The sequence below is a fragment of the Lathamus discolor genome, chromosome 3, assembly GCF_037157495.1.
Source record: "Lathamus discolor isolate bLatDis1 chromosome 3, bLatDis1.hap1, whole genome shotgun sequence".
In the NCBI taxonomy this organism is placed as follows: domain Eukaryota; kingdom Metazoa; phylum Chordata; class Aves; order Psittaciformes; family Psittacidae; genus Lathamus; species Lathamus discolor.
In genome coordinates this window covers 130866769-130889944 of record NC_088886.1, presented here as the reverse complement: position 1 = coordinate 130889944, position 23176 = coordinate 130866769, and the positions used below count along the sequence as shown (strand labels likewise).

Sequence of the window (23176 nt, the reverse complement as noted above, 5' to 3'; positions counted from 1 at the left end):
ATTACCAAACTAATCTCTGCACAGAAACAGTGGACTGATTTGAGTCTGGATGAAACTGAGACAAGGTGTTTTCCTGAACTCCTAGACAGCTTCACAAAAATTAGTTAACTAACTGGCACAGAAGCTCCCTAGGTGGAGACCTCAGACAGTCCTAGAGATCCCCACAGGCTGCACGCAACCTAATTGAGAGGTTCTATTTGTATGCTTTAATGCATGACTAACATTCTGCAAGGAGAATTTGTCTCAGTCAAGTCCCAGGCTGTTCCTACTACAGGACTGATAAACTGTTCTTGAAGATATAAAATTGGTCATACAGGGCAGTCTTTTGTACAGAAGCTTGGTTTGTAGTTTAAGACAATAAATAGTAATAAGTCTTGTATGTTCTAGAGTGGTCTCACAGGACCATAGGCCAGCTGGATTACAAAAATTCACTAGAACGACAGTTCAACATATCTCATCCAAAGCAGCTGAAGACACTGTTGCAATGACCTTTGCAATGAAGACTACTGTCATCACCTAGATAACCCCTGGCCACCCTATTCAAGAGATCTGATTCCCCATGCAAATGTAACACTGTGGAAAAGATACCAATATTGTGCCAAACACACAGTCTGCCAGTAAGTGTCTGTAAGGCTAAGCCCTGACTCTCCAGAAAAGCTGCCACTCCTCATTACCAAACTCTTTCATATTACCAAATTGCCAATGAAACCACTGTCCTATGTAGGGCTACAGTTAGTCCTCATGGCATCACAGCTCTCTCCCTTATTACTGGGGAATCTCATTGCCTATTTGGACTTCGCCTTGAGAAATAAGAGCTCCACAGGCAGCAGGCAGATATAGCTTGGTAGTGGATTGAGACGAGAAAATCCAGTTTAGTACCTTGACAGGAGGCCCAGATGAGTCCACTGAAAAGCCCATTCCTACTAAAAAATAAGACAACCTCCAAGTCCTCAAAAGCGAATACTTTTCTTTGGATGAGTAAGTAAACAGCCTATTCAGTTCCATTTTATATCTCACAGAACAGGAATATAAAGTGCTATAAAGGACCGTAATGAACACATTCCCCCTCAGGACTGTAAAAGAACTGACCTCTGTGTTTCGCCACAGTCATCCTACCTTCAAAAAGTTCCAAAGATTCTCATCAAATGGAAACTTGGCTGTCTGGATCTTGCCCTGGCAGTAATCAAGAAGGTTCCCTGACTGCAAGGCCATCTGCAGTTCTCTGGATCGGAGCAGGAATTCAGTTTCAGTAGTGACTTGACTGATGAATACCTGGTGTGGGTAAGTCTGCTGCATTTGCTGTCCAGGAGCTTTGGTAAGACCAAAGGTAACTAATTTTCCTCCAAACTGAGAAAGACAAGAGGCAGATACAGTAAGCATTCTTACAAATGAAGGTAAACACAATTCACTCGGCTTTTCAATTAGCAAGGCAGACTCAAGCTCAAGCTGTGATCACAAGGAACCCAGTTTAATGTTTATGGATGGTAGGGACACAGGGAGAGCTCACATCACAAGCCCTTCAGCTAAAAACTGAAAACCATGACACTTGTGTATGTGCTATCAGGCCCAGCCAATGGGAAATGTGTGAGAGGCATAGAGGAAATGTAACCTTTGGAACTGTTTGTTCTTTTCTGACATGGAGAGGAAGGCTGCAGTGATAAAAACTATCATGCAAATGTCACACACTAAACTGACAGAGGACAAGTCAAGCCACAGGCCAAAAGAACAATTCAGCCTTTTGATCTAAGAACAAAGAAGTGAAGAAAATTAAATACCTGGATAGGAAAGAGAAAGACACAGGAGAATAGGAATGCATGTCATAGCCTACAAGAACAGTTTTTATGAATCTTCCTTGGCTTTGTTAACTCCTACTTATAGCCTCCCATTCTCTGCTATAGGACTCTCTTGTTGTAAAAACATCTGAATGCTGAATGTTGAGATGCATGGGACCCCATACTGCACCTTAAACAGGCATTAAAACAACTAGTAATGAGAAGATAAACATTTCTCTAGGGAAAGAAAAGGACTGTGTTGCAAGATGACACATCTACTGCATTTTAAGTTAAGGATGCTCCATTCACTTACTGCAAATGAAACCCCCACAGGTCTGCGAATCCACTTGGGTGGCTTTTTTAATGGTGGAATCAAGGTGGTCTGAGCTACTTGCTCTGGCACCTGCAGAGGAGGGAGGATCTGTCCTGTCCCAAAGGGATCCAAATTGTTGAAGGAGGAAGAAATCTACAATCAGATGGAGAAAGAAATAAGATATAATTCAATTTCTCTCAGCACAGAGTAAGCACTAAAAAACTATTGCTTAGTAATTAGTTGCTTTCCCTGCTGATGAAGAAAGAGGCTATTAGGCTATTACAGCATCTCTTACTGGAGTACCACCAAGCCCCTCTGTGAGGTGAATTCTATTTCCAAACAGTTCTCAAGACAGTTCTCAATTTCTCAAGACAGTTTCACCTTCAGAGATTTTCAAGTAATTCTTCCCATTCAAGATGCAAATTCCCTAACAAACACTGCTTGGCCTAGCATCCAGCTAAAACACAGAAGTTACAAAATTACTGTTTCATGCAAGACAGTGACAACACATGATCAAAATTTGTCCAATTTATTTCTTGTTTTGCTCAGACAGGAATGCTGTTTCCCTTTTTGTTGCTGGGCTCTTTCAAATGGGTTAGTTTTAAGGACCATCTCAAGCTTTTATAGCTTAGACGAAGCTAGTGAAATAATCTCTCCAGACTTTCTTGTCTACAGAAAAGAACATCAAAAGTGGACCCTGATCTGGATTTCTGACACTCAGGAAGTCAGGGAGCATACATACAGTGCTGTTCAAAAGCATTCTTAATTTTTAACATTGTTCGTATCGATTTGTTATTTGCTAAAGATAATCCTGTTCAAGATTTGTTTGCTAAAGATAATTCTCTTCAAGTTCAACTGGACCACAGGGCCTAGCTCCAAAATAGAGCCAAGCACCGTACACGAAAGGAAGGCTGATCCAGCGAAGGCTTCCAAAGAATCACAGACAAGACCTATGTGTTTTGCCTTTCAAGTCTTTCTTGAGGGGAAACCAATTCCAAAGAAAGACCATTTCCTGAAGGAACAGCTATACCTAACAGATCAATCAGCCTAAATCTTCGAAGAATAAATACACACTACCAGGGTAGCAGTAACATCAACCACCAGGTCTTCAACAGACTTTCTGTCCTGACACCATGAAATCTGGAGAAAAGACCTCTCCTATTTGTGTTCTTACTTGTTACTCTATTTATCTAGGAGTTATTCAACAATACTGTTCTCAAATTTAGAACAGTGTAAGTGTGGTACATGATCATGAAGAACGCACAGAAAGAAAATTCTCCATGGGTTAAATAAATCCTTAATCTCCTTCAGCTGTTGCTTGATAAAGTATTTTCTATCTCTTGCAAATCCTATGAAACTGAACTCAGTCAGCTGTAAACTACTATATAAATAACACTTAAGCCAGCTCATATGTATTCACCTAAAACCTGAACTGTTGGCTGGGAGAGAGGAAGGGAATTAAAAGACTAGACACCAGATTAAAACCAAAATTTTAGACAGTACTGACATTTAATCTGTTCAGAGATTGCCCATCTATTCATTGGCCAAGTAATGGGTTTCAGTATCAAAATATTAATATGCTCCAAATTATAGTAAATTGACTTGAGGAAAATTGCTAATAGTGGCTTATAAGCTATGTCTTAAAATTATCTTCTAAACTAATAAAGAATCACATATTGTATCAACTAATATCAATGTATTTAACATGATGACAAGACAAACTTGTTGCTAACAGGTGAGCTGCTGTATTTTTAGTCTAGTAGCAATAACCATAAAATATATATAACATTAAAACTACACTTGGCCTTGATTGTCTTTACACACTAATGAATTTTACAAGAAATAGTGAGACACCTTTGTCCAGAGCAATGGAGTCCCTTTGGGACTTGGTGGATATTAAGAACTCCACACTGATTCCCACACCACGCAACTATCCAACCTGGTGGATGTAACAGACTGCGTCACATAAAATTCATATGGTTACACATGTGCTTCTAGTGCTCTCAGAATTCAGGTGAGTAACTGCCAGTCTGTCAAGCCGTAACGTGTTCACAGGACTCTACCTTGTCAGCCTGCGTCTTCTGCTGAGCTTCTAAGTTCCCACCCATAACAGAATAAATGTTGATCCACCCATCAAAAGTGGCAGCAGAGAAGACAGAAGGATTCCTAGGACACCACTGGACATCAAAGCACCACTGACTCCGAATGGGCAACTCGTAAACCACCTATCACAGAAAGGGAGAAGGCAGATGCACAACATTAGTGTGTGACACAGCAAGTGCGTCACACCTTATTTACATATCACCACTGTATATGAATTTTTTATTTTTGCTTCTTGAAGGACACATTTGCAACTGAGTTATAGCACATTTAGCCCAAAAAGCAGAAAGACACAGAAAGCTGATATACAACAGGATTCTGATTGTTGTATATATAACAAAATCCAAAAGCAACACGTCAGTTTTGCTCTGCTTCCTAAATACTAAGGTATCAGAGTGGTATAATATTGTCGCACCTGCTGTTAACCAAGGGAGACACACATAAAACAACACAAGAAAAACAGAAGCCAGAAGGGGAAGAAGGTGTCATCAGCAAGAACATATATACAGAAAGAATAGTCTGGAATAAAAATTTACAAGGAAAACATAAGCCTATAGAAAAAAAGTAAAACAACAGAAGAGGACTGTAACAGCTGCAGATGAACTATGAAGGACATTGCAGCCAACAAGTTTCTGGTCTAGTACTCAAAAAACCAAAGTTCAATTCATGACCCTGTCACACACTTCCTGCCTGATGTTGGGCAACCCACTAACACAACCTTGACTTTGAACCTCCAGCCTGCAAAATGAAGATATTTCCTTTATGCCTCACATGCACAAAGCACAGCTTCTTTTTCTGCAGGAACATGATCTGTGTTGTCTGTTCCAGGCATAAAACTTTGCATTTGCTTATTTTAAAATCTAGATTGCTAACTAACAAAAAAAAAAGCTACACAAAAAACCCTATAAACCAAGCAAATACAAACAACGAACAAAACCACAAACCACCAATACACAAAGAAATCAACCCTTCCCCAAACTTACCAGATCAGCCATTCTATAACTGCACTGCCCTTACTACTGAAAACCTTCCCAATTTGTGTATCAACTGAAAATCTTCTGTTCATTAGTACCAAATCAGGAGGAGTCCCTTAAGAATAGTTCATGCATACATGTCTAACTTGAATTTGGAGTGCAAAGCTACAGCAGCATGCATAAAGATAAGCCAGCTGCACTAAAACTGTCTTCTTCTTTTTAGATTTTTCTGCTATAACACATCAAAAAGACTTGTAAAATTAGACATCAGGAATGCTTCAGAGTCTGAGTCTCTTCTAACCACTGGAAGTGTGCAGAATGAGCATCAAACCCCATCAAACCGCAACAGCAGCATTTCATGCATTTTATGAAAATGGGTTTGTTTGTTGTTTTTTTCCATGCCTCCAAGGCTAAGTGAAATTGTCCCACGAAACAAAGCAAGCCTGGGGCTCCTGCTGAACTTTTTCAGTATTGTGAGAGTACTTTCCCTATGCTATCATCAAGACCAACTGAGTGAATTTTGTTCAAAGTTCAAACTTCAGTTTTATCCAGAAACTCTACATTGAAAGAGTAGGCATGCAAAAATATTTTTCCACAGTCCTATTTTAATTCAGCTGATACCTAAACATTTTGAAGAGAGTAATTTTGAGATATATGACTAGATAAGCACATACATGTGAAACCACTGGACTATGAATAAAGTTCACACACGTTTAATTATGTTGTTCCCCTCTCAATGACCCTAACAAATGCTCCTCTTTCTCATTCAAGTTTCTCTCCAAAAAACTTACTACCCTAGAAGAAGAAGAATCAAAAGGACACACAGAACACTCAGGTGTGAACATAACAAGAGTAATCCTAATTAGCTGAAACTAAGTTTTAACTAAAGCTTTCTTCCTTCTATAGTCTCTGACACAGATATAGCAAAGAAAATCTCTGCTTGTCTCTGTTGTTTTCAGTTTGGATAAGGACAACACTCTCACATTCACACCAGACAGGAAGAATGTAGAAGACATACTAGAAGAAATTCATTGGCACTCCATAAGGATACAGAGAAAAGACACACACACAGAACAGCACACAACTCTATAAAGTAGACCATGTGTACTTAGAGCTGTGATTATGTACCTCCCCCACACTTGGGTTCCAGCACAAGATCCGGTTGTCTTTGGCGCTACTCAGCAGCAGGTCGGGGTCAGCCTGGCACCAAGAGACAGAGAGAACTCCCCTAAAATAGATCAGGAAGAAAACAAGTTATATTTCATACACAGTCCACTCTCCCAGCCTGTTACCAAGAAAATAGCATGCAGCAGTACTTAAGCTCAGAAATACTAGTTCTCATCTCTACCATTAACCATTCATCTGTGAAACAAAGCAGACCTAGCAAAAAAATCATAGTTCTCCTAAGTCCAGTCTCTTAGATGTCTACCTTTTAAAGATGGAGATTCTTGAAGAGGCACACAACAAGCAAACCCTCACCTTGTGTGCCCTTCCAGCTGGCTCAAAGGAGAGGTAGCAAAACGTAAGTCCCATATTTGGATCACTGGCAAGCGGTCATCCTCAGAAGAAAGGACTAGCTGGGTTGCAACTTCTGGGTGCCAGGCCATTCCTGAGCAATGCATCTAGGGACAAAAATAGGATAGGCTGAAAATTCAGCAAAGCAAGCTGGCAATAGCACAAATAGCCCAGAGCCATATCATTCTGCACTTGACTAGAATGCCTAAGACAAAGCAAACCTAGAAATATCTTGCTGTGGGAAGTATTTCTACCTTCACTACACAGCAAAAAAAAACCCACTAACCGTACAGAAGTTGAAATAGAAAGTTGACCTAGGAAGACAGCTGGAATTAAATCACAGGAGGCTTGTCATAAATGAACTGTGAACACAGAAACTGAATGCAAGGGTGCCCTAATTTTAAGAACAGTGAGGGGTCTTGTTTCTCCATTTCATTAGGGAAAAAAGAGGTACATTAAGAAAACCAAAAATACTTGATCCCAAGAGCCTGTGCCACTGCTTCATAGTCACATGCAGCATGTCATAAGCTGGTTAGAATCACAGCCTCTCCCCTCCACTCACTCTGTTACTGTGGTCACTGACTTTGATGATAGGCTCATTCTTCCTGAGGTCCCAAACCACAGCCTTGCCACTTGGGTGAGCAGAGGACAGGATATGCTGCACCTGTCGATTCCAGGACACCACACTAATGTCTTCATGAGGCTGTCAAGACAGGAAAGGCCACACATCCATTATCCCCATGCTGAGGGAACACTAATCACAGGATTCTGTCACTATCCTAACTAAGGGATTTGATATATATAGACTTCTCTCTTCAACAACTGATCAACTGGAAGTATCAGCAGCACTAAGCAGAAAGACTTGGAAGCACGGGAAGTCCTTTACTCAGAAAGTATAGTGGACAGTCAAATTCTATGGGGGAACATCACCTGGAAAAGCACCTTTGCATTTTGGGGGTAGGTGCTGGATTCTGCACTGACCGTATGTGTTACAAATCACATAATTGTAGCTGAGAGAACATAGATGCTTCTACCCTGACTCCTGGGATGAACTTAATGTGTGCAACATTTCAGGAGTGCAGTGAGATGGAAAATGATGAAGCATTCAAGGCTAATTGTTCTTACAGTATCTATCGGAGTGCAAGGAGATAGGCAAGGAAACAAAAAGGAGGCTTACTGGAGGCAAAACATGGCCTGCTTTTAGGCAAGTTTACTATGATTTTTTCCACTTTCAGGAGTTGATTGCCCTGAATAGCACTATCAGCACCAGAATATCAGAAGCTTCTTCCTCTTCAAACTCGGGAAATGTTATCTGGGAGTAATAGCCAAGATGCATTAAATGGCTCAGTGACTCTGCTATGGAAATTACTTTCATGAGATATGAAAAGCTTCAGCTGAAGCCTCAAATAAATTCATCGCTCAGAGAAGGTCCAATAAACCTTCTTAATCCATCACACATGCCCCAGCCAGATCACAAGATAAACTGGTCAGTTACTTGATTCAAATCCACAAAGAGCTTACCCATCCATGCAAAGTGCATCACTCCAGCACTTGTCAGCCTACCTCCCCCCTCCCTTTACAACACTCTTTCCACCTCCCCAGAATGAAGCTAATCAGTCACTTCTGATTCATCTTTCTTCTGACAGACATCAAGGTCATGCTCCCTTCACAGCCTGACTAGACCAGGATGACTCCACACACTCACATCTTTTTGTCTTGCCTAGTAAGATTTAAAACTGCAGGGGTAAAACTATCCAGAGGAAAACTTATTTACCTGTGATTTAGCCCCTGGAGTCATAGGCACACTGAAGTTATTCAAGTCCCAGATGAAAATTTCAGAATCATTGGCTCCAGAAGCCAAGAGGTTACTCTGTAGAAGAAAGAAAAGCAAAGCTGAGTTTATGCTCACAAGGAAAAAGGACAGATTTCTTACAAATAAGTGTCAGATAAGAACTGCATTTTATAGACACTGGTCAGAAGAAAGATAGTAACCAGATTATAAACTAAGCACATCTCTGGCCCCTGTGCCTTCAGTTGTGCCATGGTACAGACTAGTTTAAAATTTGCCTAGCAAGCTACATGCACAGGTGGCTGCTGATAGGCATCATGAAACTCTGGCACAGGGGTGGAAGCCACTTCCTCTGGCCAGCTGAGCCTTTACCCTGCATGCCAGCACCAAGGGTATTTCTGTTGAGAAGATGCAGGCTTCCCACGAGGGTCTGCAGACAACTTTCAATCTGCCTTTGTGTTACCACAAGGACTGTGTTCTGTTCACTACTTGGTTATGCTGCAGTCCTTTCAAGTGTTATCAGAGCCCCACTGAATTAAACACCAACTGAACAAATTTAAAAACAGAGGTTCTGATTTCAAATGTGTATTGGTCTAACATGTTACAGTATTCCAAGACACGATTTTACAGGGAGATAAGAGACTTGATCAAGGTCATTGGGGAATTCAGTGGCATAGCTGTGAACAGAACCCAAATCAGAGTCCCAAACCAGCCCTGTGTCGCAACTACCATGCCTCTTTCAAGTTAAGAACTGTTTCTTCAGTTTGTAAATCACTATACTCAAGGGGAAAACATTATTTCTTAACATAGAGATTAACCTTCCCCTGGTTATAAGTATGTTAACGTTGCCTACCTGGAAAGGGTTGAAGTCAAGAGCTCGAACAGGACCTGAATGTTTTTCTGTCTGCCCAATTACAGGCTCGCCCTTTGAAGACAAGATGTGGTGCACACTGTACATTGTCAGTACACCATTATCGCCTCCACCAATGATCACTCCGGAGGACTCTGGAGACCCATTTCCAAAGTTACCCCAAATCAGCTTATGAAACCTAAAAAATAAGAAAAAAAAGCTGGCATAGGCCACAGTATTTGGTGGAAATCAAGATGTCCTCTGCATTACCAAAAAACACATCCATGTTCCAATCTATCAAACATAACCATCAGTCTGCACCTTAAGTAACCATTTCCCTTTTTAAGAGGACTGTTGCTTTTACATGCAAGAAGAGAAATGAGCTTCCTTCCAAAGACTTTTAAAGAGAACTTACAGAGAAAGAGCTAGTTGTGTTTGTTTAAAATGTTTAGGCCCTCGTATGATATTTGATGGGTGATATCCTCTAACCTACACTGTATAGAAAATTAGATTAGAGGACTATATCCTTTTCGTTCCAGAGCTATTGTCTGAAAATTATGTTTACCGCTTTTATGAATATGCTAGTTAGAAATGAAGACTGTTTCTTACTCTGAGTGCAACCATCTCCTACACTGATGAGCCCAAGAAATCACCTTGTCTAAAAAAGCTGGAAAGTAAGTTTCAATCTGCCTCTAGTGTCTTTACTGGAAATCATTAATCCCAGCAAACTGACAGAAAGACTCTACTGACTGACTACCATATATAAGTCCTCTGAGGTTTCTCCAATGGTCCAACTGCTCTACTTTTATACCCAACACAATTTGTGTCAACAAAAATGTTCCGTTCTTGAAGACTGAGGTCAACTGATGCAAAAGATCATTTTATACCCTGAAAACATGTTCAACATGTTTTCTCCTCCCCTCCTTTCAGTTCCACTGATTGATATATTGGTATGAGCCTCTAGTACCTGTTTGAGGCAGGAAGTGTTCCTCTCTGCTTCATGTCCAGGGAGGGATCCCTGAAGTCAACCTCAAATATCTCCAAGGTGGCATTTGTACTGAAGGATGCATCTAGTTGCTGGGCAGATGTTCCTAGTAGAAGTACAAGGGCAACACAAGTGGGCACTTTTTTCAAGAGCACAAGCTACAGAAAGAGCAAGGCACTGGAAACCTATTTCTTCATGACCAACACAACTTTGGTGTACCTGTTCAAAGACAGAACAGGTCTGAACACCTCGACCAATAATTATAACAAAGACTTTGAAAGAAATTAGAACTTCTTCAATAAATTTTGGGTCACTGTTGCATGAATAGCTTTCTCTCTTGGGATAGACAAAATTCATATACCCTTCTCAAAGCAGCCATAGCTTCTGATATTAAGTCCTTATCTAACTGATAAGTACAGTCACATTATGAAAGCCAGATACAATTATGATCCCAAATATTTCTGTATACTGCTCCTCAACCATGACCATGAAGTCTTAAGCAGAACTTTTAAACCCAGTCTACAGCTAAAGTTCTTCAACCTTAGCCAACTAAACATACCCCAATGACCCACAGACAGCAGTCACCCAGTGGTGGCTTCCTCCGTTCTCCCAGCTTACAGAGTAAAAGCTAAAAATTGAATTGACATTGTCTAATAGCATGCCGCCAGGCAAACAGTCAGTCAGTTACCACAGGGACGCTTTGTAACTGTCTATGGCACGGAAAGTGCCCAAAAGACTATTAAAAAGCAGCACAAATTACAAAACTATGCAGTTTCTGACCTAAAGCAGACAAAAGCCAAGACTGTTGGTCCAATCAAAACTCTGGCCTCATTACAGAAACACAAAATTGACCATCTACCCCCAAAATGGCGCTGTTGCTTTTAAGGCAACAGTTGAAATTTTGTCACTTTCTTCTGACATTCATCCCTGAGAAAAAAAATCAGACCAAAATAGCAGTGCTGGGCATAAAACTGTGGTGGGTTGACCCTGGCTGAACGCCAAGTGCCCACTAAAGCTGCTCTACCACTGCCCTCCTCAGCTGGACAGGGGAGAGAGAGAATGTAATGAAATATAATGAAAGACCTATAAGAATATAATGAACGCCATGGGTCTAGATAAGAACAGGGAGAGATCATTCACCAACCACTGTCATGGGCAAACCAGACTTGACTTGAGGAAATCAGTTTATAATTTATTGATTATTTATAACCAAAATCAGAGTACAATAATGAGAAAATAAAAACTAAATCTTAAAATACCTTCTCCCCACCTTCTCTTCTTCTTGGGCTCAGCTTTACTCACAGATTTTCTACCTCCTCCTTCCCCAGCAGCACAGGGGGATGGGGAATGGGGGTCATGGTTAGTTCATCATACATTGCCTCTGCTGCTCCTTTCTGCTCAGAGGAAGGACTCCTCACACTCTTCCCCTGCTCCAGCCTGGAAACAGTCCTCCACAAACTTCTCCAGGATAAGTCCTTCCCATGGGCTACAGTTCTTCGTGAACTGCTCCAATGTGGGTCCCTTCCATGTGGTGCAGTCCTTCAGGGACAGACTGCTCCAGCTTGGGTCCCCCATGGGGTCACAAGTCCTGCAGCAAACCTGCCCCAACACAGACTCTTCTCTCCATGCCACAGGTCCTGCCAGGACCCCGCTCCAGCAGGCTTCCCACAGGGTCACAGACTCCTTTGGGCATCCCCCTGTGCCAGCATGGGGTCCTCCAGGGGCTGTAGGTGGAGATCTGCTCCACCGTGGACTTCCATGGGCTGCAGGGGAACAGCTGCCTCACCATGGTCTGCACCATGGGCTGCAGGGGAATCTCTGCTCTGGTGCCTGGAGCACCTGCCCCCCCCCCCCAGCTTCTTCACTGACCATGGTGTCTGCAGAACTGCTTCTTCTCACTCTTCTCTCCAGCTGCATTTGTTCCTACACAGTAACTTTTCCCCTTCTTAAACACATTATCCCAGAGGCACTACCACCATCACTGATGGGCTTGTCCAGTAGCAGGTCTGTCTTGGAAATGGCTGGTATTTGCTCTATCAGACATAGGGAAAGCTTCCAGCACCTTCTCACTGAAGCTACCCCTGTAGGCCCCCACTACCGAAACCTTGCCATACAAATAGTGTATAACAATCCAAACTGTCAGTTCCACACAGACACTAAACTCACCTGTTGCCAACTCAGTAAAGAGGCTGACTTTGCACTTCAGGAAATAAAATTAACACTGATGAATAATATCAACAAAATTCAAATGTAAGGTTTTGCAGGAGTATTGAAAATTGAATGTTAACCAAAACAGGCAACTTTAGGGAGGTTTCTATTATTTGATTATCAAGCCAGTGATAATGACTGCAGACGAACAAAAGTAAAAGTGAGCTTGAATGAACATAACCAGAATGAACTTTTTTTTGCCCCACAGACATACCAAGTATTTTTCAAGGCAAGCAGGTGATGGAGCTCATGCAGACTTAACTGGAAGTTATACCAAAACCCCCACGTATCCACCCCTTGAAAAATCACTAGCCTTTAAGGTGTCAAAGTTTGGCATAGAAGTAATCCTCTACCAGGCACTTTAAAAATATATTCTTGGTATATTGCTAGTGGGTTTTCCAGAGATTATTAAAGTGGGAGCTGTTGAAAGTTCAAACCAACTGTACATAAGATCTCTCTGTGACTCACACTTTAATAGTCACGAACTGTGAACAACTTTACCTGTTGCTAGGTAAATGGGGTGGTGGTTTGCTGGACTCCATGCCTGGACAGCTGTTCGCTCAATTTCCTTTAACTTCATCTTCCAGGCTCTAGAAAAAATTTCATACAGTGGTTAGAACAGGCAGATAAAATCAACACAAAAACAATTGCACCAGTAACAAAATATCCCCCTTACCAGGATAACATGAGAACAATTTGCTCTTATTGCAAAGAAGTTACTTGCTACTTCCTGAGGTAGTAAATAGAGTTCTACTGGAATGAATTAGGGTATTTTTTGGAATTAATTAAAAAAAAAAACCTACAAAAAAACTACCCCAAAACAATCCCAGCTGTCTGACCTGATTTTGTTTCATATATAGCTCTCTCTTTCATATACTCCAATTACAGAAGAGTTTCAGGAAAAGGAATGGGATCTACATCAAACAACATACTCAGGTCTTCAGTTCAGGTTGGTTTAACTGAGATGCAGAAACAAATTTAAACAAATGTATCTGCAAAGCACTAGTTGCTCTCACTGAACAAGCGGATGTCAGTATACACATATGCAAAAGGAGAGGAAAAGCAATCTCAGGGAAGGCTAAATTCCAAGCAGAAAAGCGACGTGGCAACAGAAAACAAAGTGCAATGCTAGCATGCACCAATTCAGTTAATGTACTTTGTTCTCACTCCTCTGAGAAGCAAACAGAAAAAAATCATTTGACTTTCTGCTTGAGGTTGTAAATGGTAAGAAGTGAGAAGAAATGATCCAGAAGTAGCTGCTGGGTTTCAATCTCAGCTCTGACAACAGTTCTTTTTATTTACTCTGAATGGATCAACTGACACCTGTAAAATGGGAGCGCGACTTCCCCATGTCACTAGAAAGAGATGAGTTGGGCAATAATGTAGCAGGATAACTGAAATTCAAACATCAACAGCAGGCAGCCAGGAGGCTGCAAAACTGAGAATAAATGCAAATTATTGTTCCACGTAGGATCTCATTCCTGCTGAGGAGAAAGCATCCAGCACCTCTCCATCCCAGACAGTGCCCAGGGCTTCTGGGTATGTCAGCAACATAAATGATGTGCATCTGTAGTCATTCACAGACTAGCAGGTTCACTCTCGTGTGCAGTTTCAAAACCCGTAAAGCTTGGCTGCAGTGTGGTCTCATAACTATAGCTAAACAGAGCTGCTAACTATCCAATCATGGTATCACGCTGAATAAAGTAAAGCTGTCAGCAGGGAGCACAGCACAACACTCTGCATCTTGCCAGCTTGCTGTGATTAACTTCTCCTTGGTTACCTGACACTGCTTTTATTAGCTGTGCTGACAGCTAAACCATGGTCTGAATCACGTGGCCCTTTGCTCAGATGAAGGGCTACAAGTGTCAGTTTGGAAGGGAAAAAAAAAATATATATATATAAAAATCCTGATTTAACTCTTAGGTAAGTGATCCTTCTACACACTGTGCATGTCTGTCTGTATCCATGTATCCAGCGCAGGACTCCCGATCCTTAAAGCAGGAAAAAGCCCCTCTTTAGCAACCTTTTGCAGCTATCTGAGAAAAAATCACATGTATTCAACTCTTCCACATGAGAAATTTTAGGGAGATGTTGCCACCTGCTGATACCTCCCAAACCAGCATGTGAGACTTCTGAGAAGGCTCATGCTTTACTCAGGACCTCTGATTAATTAATCACAACAATCCCTCTTTCTCCTACAGACATCCGATTACAGCTCTAACGTATTAACAAATCTGAGCCCCAAAGGGAGCCACATTATTTCCCTGCACCCTCCCCAGCACAGGGTCCTTAAAAGGTAACAGTGTCTGCACAGCAAAATCCAGCAGATCATAGCACTCCCCACCTGTGGGAAATGGACAACATGCAGATAAACAGTGAAAAGTAAAAGCACATGTTCTCAGATCATGGTGGACCATGCAAACAGTGCCGACGAGCAAAAATTCCTCTCAAGTTAACCTATGTTAACTTGAAATACTTGCAGCTTTAGAGTATATTCTAAAAGACTATGTGGTTGTTGTATCAACTAACTGACTCTCAAAGCTGCCATGATAATCATCACTAGTATCACTCTAGTGACTCCTCTCTCCTACACCACCCAAACACTGACAGTCAGAAATCCCCTCCTACTGACTTTCCCAATCTTCCTCCTGCCACTGGGCACCCAATCATTTCTCTTTGAACAGTTCTGCTGACACTGGACTTCCCATGCGGCACCCAAAGGAGCTGACAGCCTGAACCCACTTAGCTAAAGATGGAACTCGGGCAGAACAGAAAAGATTTGTCCAAGGTCACCCAGCTGACAAGCAGCCACCCTAAGAATTGAAAAAGGCCTCTCAGCCACGACACAAAGGTTAAAACACAAACCACCCTACTGTCTCCACATCCCAGCATCAATATGAAATCTGTGTACTGCCTCTTCCCTTTGCATTGTGCTGACACTCTCCTACTGCAGCTCCCCAGTACCCTAAAACCAGGCTGTTGCCATAAGTGCTTATTATAAACCCCGATCACAGAAGGCACAGAGACACTAATCTCAGCTAATCGGTGTTTGCAAGGCAGGGCTGTTGCAGGGCAGGGCTCAGCACATTCCTCCATGACAGCTCCCACGGTACATAAAAAAACTTCTTGTGCTCTGAGCACTTTCAAAAGCCATTGCTAAAGCGCCACAGAGCGGTACAGATGGCAGTGCATACACACGTATCGAGTCAGCCTGCTCTGCTCAACAGCATGGCACTGTGTGGTAGTGAAAAAGAGGGAAGGCCCAGGAAGAGAGCATTGATGGAAAACACCGGGTGTCACAAACAGGCTCTACGCCAGAGGCCCCTCCACGGGCCATGTCAAACAGCTCAGCTCCCCGCCTCGGCGCTCCTCTCCCCACGCTGCCCAGGAGCCGGCCCTCCGGGAAAGGGGAAACAATCTACCGGGGCTCCCGGGACAGAGGGCTAGGAACAGAACCACGGAACCCGGGGACGGAGCCGGCACACCGACACCAGGGCCGGCAGGTAGCAAAGCCGGCCAGGGCTGGGGGGACACAGAGGCGAGGGGCCCGGACCTGGGAGGGCAGGGGCGCCGCAGCCGGAGCTGGCCCGGCCCGTGAACGTTCCCGGGCCCTTACCGCTGGTGGCGGGACTGAAGGGTGCGAGGGCAGGAGCAGCCACTCGCATCGGACCGAGCTGAGTGGAGGCGGTGGGGAAGAAGGGAGGAAAGCGGGCGGCGGCGCTTACCGGCTCGCTGGCCGTCCCTGCCGCGCCGCCGACCCAAGACCGAGCGCCTCCCGCACCCAAGGGCTCTGCCAACGGTGGCCGCCGGGAGCCCAAAAGCCGCCGTCCGCGAAGCACCGCCCGGCACCCCGCCCAGGCAGCGTCCGCGCAGGCGCCAAGCCGAGCGCCGGCCCCTGTGGTGCGACCGGGATCGCCGCTCGGGGCGGGAGCTGGCACCGCGACCCCGGCGGGGGCGCGGGAGCCGCGCCGTGGTTGTGCCACTGCCGCGCTTCGGAGGGACCCGAAACGGGCGCCTGAGGGGGGCTGGCTCGGTCTCCCCTGCCCAGGTTCGGGGTGCCCCTTCCTCTGCCGCGGCACCGCAGCCGGGGGCCTCAGCGCAGGGCTCCCGAGCACCTTTGTAACGGTACTTGAAATATGCTCCATCCACGAGTCCGAAATGAGTCACGCTGTAGGCCAAGGAACACCATAACTGGAGCGCATGTCTGCTGCCTCCGAAGTCAACCCCTCAGAATGTTGCCTCGATACAGATTCAAGCCTTCCCGAGAGGGCATGCAAAGGGAAAGGTTTAGAAATAAAGGCTTAGAAATTGGGTTTCTTAAAAAGCATTCTAGCTGCCAGGGAGAAAAAAAAAAAAAAAAACAAAACAAAAACCAGAAGGATCCGGACCTTCTTCCTCCACCACTCTCCTGTTTTGAGAAAATTTGCCCACACCATAAACACCATTTTTAAGGATTTCTGAGCCATACCCACATGCCTTACCCATAAAAACAAGAAAACACATCATTAAGTTACTGGCTAGATACAGAGTGGGTGTGAAACTCCAAAAGAGGCAGCAGCACACAGTGCTGGGGCAGGGCGGCCAAGTGGTATGCCATGAAATAAGGCGGATGGGCCTCAACCTGCCTCTGTGCCACTGCTGCATTATCATTTAGCATACAGCAAGATAAAGCTCCCATCCCATTACTGCTCTGATCATTTCCATTTTACTAGAAGACTCTTTACAACTCTCACATTTTATACAGAGCTATCACATAACTGCTATGGAATGATAATTCTTATTAGAGTACCCCTAAACAGTTTTTCCCCTGCATGAATACTTTGTTTTCAAAGAATTCAGTTTCAAGGTCCCCACAGCTCAAAAACATACTTTAAAAACCCTTCTGGGGTTAAAACAGCATTGCCCATGATTCAGAATTAAGCATTTCTGTAACTAGAAGAGAAGGTGACACTTTACAGACACCAGGATGAATGATGATTGTTCAGCACCTTCAAAAAGGTTAGTTTTAATTACACATAAATATTTGTATGTCCTAGCATTCTGTCATGCAACCCCCTTGAACTTACACGCTTACAGAAACCCCTTCACAGAGATCAAGCTAAATGTCCTTTACAATCTGGGGTTAAAAATCTTTATAGATCAAAAAATCATGAATCACTGTCCCCATATACCTGCTTCTCTTAAAGCAAGGAACTGTGAGTCATGACAGGGTGTTGAGAGGAAAGCACAACACACAGTTTATAGGAGGCACCCAGAACAGTTCAAGCCCTTAGCCTTCTATGATTACTCACTCCTGCAGCCAAACAGCAGGGCCTAAAACAGCACAGGGGAGTTGAGAGAACTTTCACTGTAAATCAGTACTGAGGGTACTGCCTCCTCCAGTAGCAAGAGGAAAAACTTATGGTAAAGGAAGAATGGAGCTGAACACATCTAGGACCTTAATCAATTTGCATATATAACCTTCTCAAGCAAACTATCAATGAATGCATTAGGAGGCCCTAGACCAGTGGTTTGCAGCAAGACAGACAGACATCATGGGTCAGATACAGTGCCAACAGTGGTGGATGAACTAGGGCCACACAGGAGCAACTTGAGCATCCATGTTCTTGGACCAAAGCCCAGGCAGAGCTGGATAAGCCAACCAGAACTGGACTGGCTCATTAGCCTTTCCATACCACTGCTGCCCACAGGTGGGCAGCACGCTTTAAGCTCTACACAGCAAGGCTCTGTGCCTCACTGGTGCTCCCTACTGGTTGTGTAAAGCTTCACTCGAGAGGCCATCTAAACCAGGAAGAGATCAATGCCAGTTAAGGATGAACAGTTATTCGCACAGTATGAGACTCTCAAGCACCACCACTTGCCAGTCTGGTTCTGCCTGTCATTTCACATTAAATTATGACACTCGAGTTCAACATCAAGCAGTACCTGCTGTAAGCCACTGGGTAACAGGCAGTATCTCCTTCGCAGACAGGCTTAGTTGAAGAATGTTTGTGCACAAGGTACATAAACTAGCAGCAGTCCCAGGACTGCTCTCAGAAGTTTGCCCAACAATACAATGCCATCTAGAAAAAATGGCAAAGGTCATTCAATTTCACTGGCCACTGTTCAGCTCCCTCTAACCAACAGAGGACAACTAGGACAGTAGATGTCATCGGTTTATTTCACTGCAGTTAGTGGTTCAACCTTGAAGAACAAGTGTTAACACAGTGAACACACTAGAGAAGATGCCATCCCCAGCATCAGTGTCAGCGGAAGGCATAGCGCTCCAACAACTTTCAGATTTCATAGTGTGTCACCACTGGTGGCTCTTTATTGGGGTCTCCTCCTCTCTCCAGATACAGGTCATTGAAGGGATATTGCTTCGGTCCCTGCCAAGAAAGAGGCAAATTAATTCACCAAGCAAACGAAGGGGTATCCCATCACACCCCCACCCAAATCAAGGCTTGTTATTTCCAGTTTAAATTTCTATTTCTTAAGTGCTTCAGTAGGAATATTAGAGTATAAGGGAAGTAAATTCAGTGACAGAGTCCTTTGTATAAACCCATGTCCTTTAACAGAAACATCAAAGTGGCCTTGCATTTAAACTTAACCAACAGTTCATCCCACAGTATGAGGGCAATATACTGCAAAAGCTATTTGTGTATTATTCAGATGTATTTTTCAGAAGTACATTCCAACTGACACAGGTCATGAGATGTAACTAAAAACAGGGCAAAAGAAGAGATAAAGCATCACCCTCCAGCAGATGAGCACAGTGAACGAGAATACCTAGATCAAAGAAGGGGTACTGTAAGAAGCATAGCTTAAAATTAGTTTCCTGGTAACAGGAACTCCTAACTATGCAAGAGAACCTGTGAGCTGAGCCAAGCCAGCCAAAACAATTCAGGCTGGACGAGGCCACAGGACACCCCTTGGCCCAGCTCCTACCAGCAGCAGCATTTTGCATCCAATCATTCTGCTTCAGCAAAACCACTCTTCTGGGTACCAGCAGTGATAAGAAACACACCTAATTTTCCTCCCTTTACCCAAGGACATCACTCACCACAGGCATGTAAGATGGATACATTCCTCCAATAACAAACATGACCAGCATGGTACCCAGAAAGATAAAGAAGTGTCTGCGCATGATGTGCCAGGGTACTACAGTGGGGGACGTATCAACACGGTTCCGAGTATACATGTCAAAGTCCCAGTGCATCTAAAGAACAGAAGAAAACCACCAGACATTTACCAACCATGCTCAAAGCTGCTTTTATCAAGGGAAGAAGTGTTTTACAGCATTTACAAAACTGCCAGAAGCTGTTTCATCTCCACCTTGAAAATGGAGTTAAAGCCACAGAGGAGGCAAGCAATTTACCTACAGTCATAGCAAGTTGTCAGTTACAGTAAAACTCGGGACTTTAAATTCTATCCTGTACTTACACCAGGTAATATGCTTAATTACAGGGTAGCAGCAGCTATTCTTTGTATACATAATCACTGTATTATATTTGTTTCCCAACACCCTTGAAAAGGCATGGTATAAGCTCATTTTGGAACATACCCAAACAGAAGCAGCAGTGTAATTTCAAAGAAAGAAGCAACTACCTGTCACTTGGAGGCTGGTTCCTCAAAACAAGTAGGGTACCTGCTGCTATTGTTACTCTATGACCACAGCAGGACTGCTAGTAAGCTAATGCCCTTCTGATCTAAGCAGATGGGCATTTAAGCTTCTGCCTTGAAGTATACACAGGGAAGTCCCAAGCATGTTCTGTTTATAGTCTCCTTTCACATTACTGAAAGCAAAGAACTCCTTAATTTGCAGCTTAAGCATTGCCTCTAGATCCCCAGCTTTCCCCTATGCACACAGAGCCATCTGCTATCAAGCCCAGATAGCCAGTCTAGGCAGAACTCTGTTTCCTAAACAGAGGCATGTGCTGACAGCTGGAATGCACCAGTATATTCCACTTGGTCCCTTACTGACAACAAGGGTACCTATACTCACCTTCCTGCACCAAACACCACCACAACTCAGAATTGCCATGTTTTTTTTCATGTGGTTCTATAACAGGCAATTTACTGTGGCACACATGCTACAATGATCTGGCATATTTATACTACAATACATTGCATACACAAGTTCACATAATCTCTACTGTTAGTATGAAGAGGTCAAGTCAATCACAAAGTTCAGTAATCACAGTTAGATTGCAGTCATTCACAGAAAGATCCGGCACTAACTGAAAAGTTAGTCCTGACAAGGAGTTTGAAGAACTTAAGAGAAATTAACAAGAGCACCTATGTTAACTTTCAAGGTCTAAAGGACATCTTGCAAAATTTCTTCAGAGAAAACCACCTTATTTGTATTCTATCCCACAAAAAACAGAAGAAAAACCCACCAAACAAACCCTGGGGTAATAAAGCAGCAATAGCTACTACCATTGTACTAAAAAGACTTTACTTAAACAATGGCTTCTTTGCTAAATGATTCTAAACTAAACTCTCATACTGAGTCAGATCAGGCACAGAAAATGGATGAGAGTTTTCCTACGGATAAACTTTTTTAGCCTCCCTCCTTGTATGTAATAAGACATTAAGAGTCCTCAGTGCTTTCAAAATATCTACCCTGAGGGCTACAGCCTCCCTCCAAATGACCAATTGTCCATGCTTTGCATAGGGAACACACAACTGAACTTGGCAATGCAATTACACAAATAATTAAACAGAAAGCACTAACAAAGATGTGCATGTTAGCATTTAATAACAGTAGTATGGATTAGCAGCTTGAAAAGTGCTACTAGCATTCCTACCGTCTCTCCCCAGTTATGCCTCATGTCTGGCTGGTCCCACTTGTACCAGGGGTCTCTCTCATGATGAGACTTATCAGGGAGCTTGGGATAATCACCATAACTGTGAGAAACAGACAAAAAAACCCCAAACATATAAGAAATCTGTATTAATTTAGACGTATCTTATAGGAGACACTATAGGATAGGCTTATGAAAATGGAAGCATTGCTCTGATTTTATAGCTTCCATGAATATGAATTTTTAAATGCATACATGCGACTAGCACAACCATCATCACATTGATGTCACTGTAGCAAAGAGCATTCGCCCAGTGTGTCCTTTTGGGCTATGCTAGCTGGAAGAAAATACAAGCTAGAGTGAAGAACAGAACTGTAGTTGGCTTGCCCATGCCATAGCATTCCCTAACATTTAAACACTTCCTGAAATTTTTATTCTAGAGATAGCTTTCAATTCATCCCTGTTAGCCCTGCATCACATCGGCATACAAAGCCTCTCATACAGCATTTTACTCATGCGGATCTCCAACTCATTCCACTTGTTCCTGTATTAAAAGTGCCTTCAAGCTCTAAGCTCACAGCACCTGCGGGCGCTCAGCAGGAGCCACAAGCCCGCGGCCCCTCCGCACAGAGCCAGAGGTGCTGCGGGGCACCGGACCACCCCAGCTCACCCGAAGCCGTCGTCAGGGTAGGGCTCATAATCCTCCACCCGCATGTTGTACTTCTTCGCGGCGGCTGCCCGCTCCTCCGGCGTGCGAGGATACGGCCCGGGCAACATGTCCTGGGTCATCTGCGAGGCTGTCGGGAGAGCAACACGGTCGGACGGGCGCGGGCCCCGCCGGCAGCGGCGGCCGGGCCGGGGAGGTCGCGCCGCCCTCCCAGCGCGGCCCCGGAGCCACCAGCCCACCGGCTCAGGACACCCGCCCCGCCGCCTGTCAAGGCGCTCCGCTGCCTCTTCCCCGCTCACTCACCCGCCCGCGCCCCCAGGGGCGCCGCCACGGCAGCCCGAGCCGACTGCAGCCGGGCGGCTGCCCGCTGCCAAAGGACACCGCGGAGCCCCGCCGCCGCCATGGCCGACATCGCGCAAGCGAGGCCGACGGCGGCCGGTAGGGACGTAGCAGAGCGGGCGATGGGCGGGGCTAGACGGAGGTGGGCGTGGCCAGCCAGGGGTGGGCGGGGCTAGGGCAGCGTACAACGCACCCTCCCTCCGATCCAGGGCATTAATTAATTAATCAGCCGCTGCTGTTATAATATCGACATAAGAGCTAATGGACGGAAAGGGTATCGGTGCGACATTGCGCTCTGTCATCGTCTGGAGCGGGATAATGGGAATTTATGTCAGGTATTACCTTGCAGATGCGGGGCAGCCTCCTGCGGAGAGCCGGGTCGATGCTCAGCCGGATCGATGCTGTGGCTGGCGGCGTTATGCAAATTGCCTGCTTTGTATCAGTATCAATATTATTAAAGTTAATACCCAAATGTAATCGTCTTATCCCTGTGCAGCCAGGGAAATGTGAACAGCTGAAATGGTGCGTTAATTTAGTGATGCTATTCTTCAAACAAGCAATACATTATTGCAGATAAAATCGATACGAGCATCAAAGGCTTTTGCAGTTTACTTCATTATGTAAACTCTGTGGTAGTTGAACTCATTTTCCTTCAGTTATTCACATCAGCCATAATGGGTAATGTCTCTATAACGATCTACATTATAAACTTTTGCAGCTCAAAAACTATCAGTGACAATTTGTCATTAAAGCCATTCCTTCTAATAACAACATTAATTGTACACCTACTAATTGAATGAAGAGAGCGATGAACCACAGGGGTATATCTGAGATGCAGTGTGCCTGAGGTGGGAGCATTGTCACAGGCTAGAACAGGA

The 23176-nt window shown here is 44.0% G+C and overlaps 2 protein-coding genes across 4 annotated transcripts in view; both read right to left on the bottom strand.

Moving 5' to 3' along the window:
• SEC31B (SEC31 homolog B, COPII coat complex component) overlaps positions 1–16338 on the bottom strand; it is a 36836-nt gene extending 20498 nt beyond the window's left edge. Inside the window, exons 1-11 of one of the 3 annotated variants that reach the window (XM_065671792.1) lie at positions 16232–16338; positions 13008–13096; positions 10281–10404; positions 9317–9512; positions 8449–8544; positions 7237–7377; positions 6639–6781; positions 6288–6387; positions 4149–4310; positions 2086–2238; positions 1117–1347 (exon numbers count right to left, since the gene is read on the bottom strand). In XM_065671792.1, coding sequence (XP_065527864.1) covers positions 1117–1347; positions 2086–2238; positions 4149–4310; positions 6288–6387; positions 6639–6781; positions 7237–7377; positions 8449–8544; positions 9317–9512; positions 10281–10404; positions 13008–13086 — 1425 coding nt within the window. In that variant the 5' untranslated portion in view covers positions 13087–13096; positions 16232–16338. The other 2 variants (XM_065671790.1, XM_065671791.1) reach the window with 2 other exon arrangements.
• Positions 16339–18647: 2309 nt separating this feature from the next.
• Positions 18648–22413, bottom strand: NDUFB8 (NADH:ubiquinone oxidoreductase subunit B8). The gene is made up of 5 exons (XM_065671789.1): positions 22263–22413; positions 21963–22089; positions 21296–21395; positions 19549–19704; positions 18648–18874 (listed from the first exon to the last, which is right to left on the bottom strand). The coding sequence occupies exons 1-5, from the start codon at positions 22369–22371 to the stop codon at positions 18782–18784; spliced, it is 585 nt and encodes a 194-aa protein (XP_065527861.1). The 5' UTR covers positions 22372–22413; the 3' UTR covers positions 18648–18781.
• Positions 22414–23176: the final 763 nt, after the last annotated feature.

What these genes read in the sequence shown, in the direction of transcription:
- NDUFB8 (XM_065671789.1), bottom strand. Translation starts at nt 22,371, where the DNA reads ATGTCGGCCATGGCGGCGGCGGGGCTCCGCGGTGTCCTTTGGCAGCGG. An exon ending in GCCCCTGGGGGCGCGGGCGG is followed by an intron (nt 22,090 to 22,262) that starts GTGAGTGAGCGG and finishes CTCTCCCGACAG; the next exon opens with CCTCGCAGATGACCCAGGAC. An exon ending in TACCCTGACGACGGCTTCGG is followed by an intron (nt 21,396 to 21,962) that starts GTGAGCTGGGGT and finishes TGTTTCTCACAG; the next exon opens with TTATGGTGATTATCCCAAGC.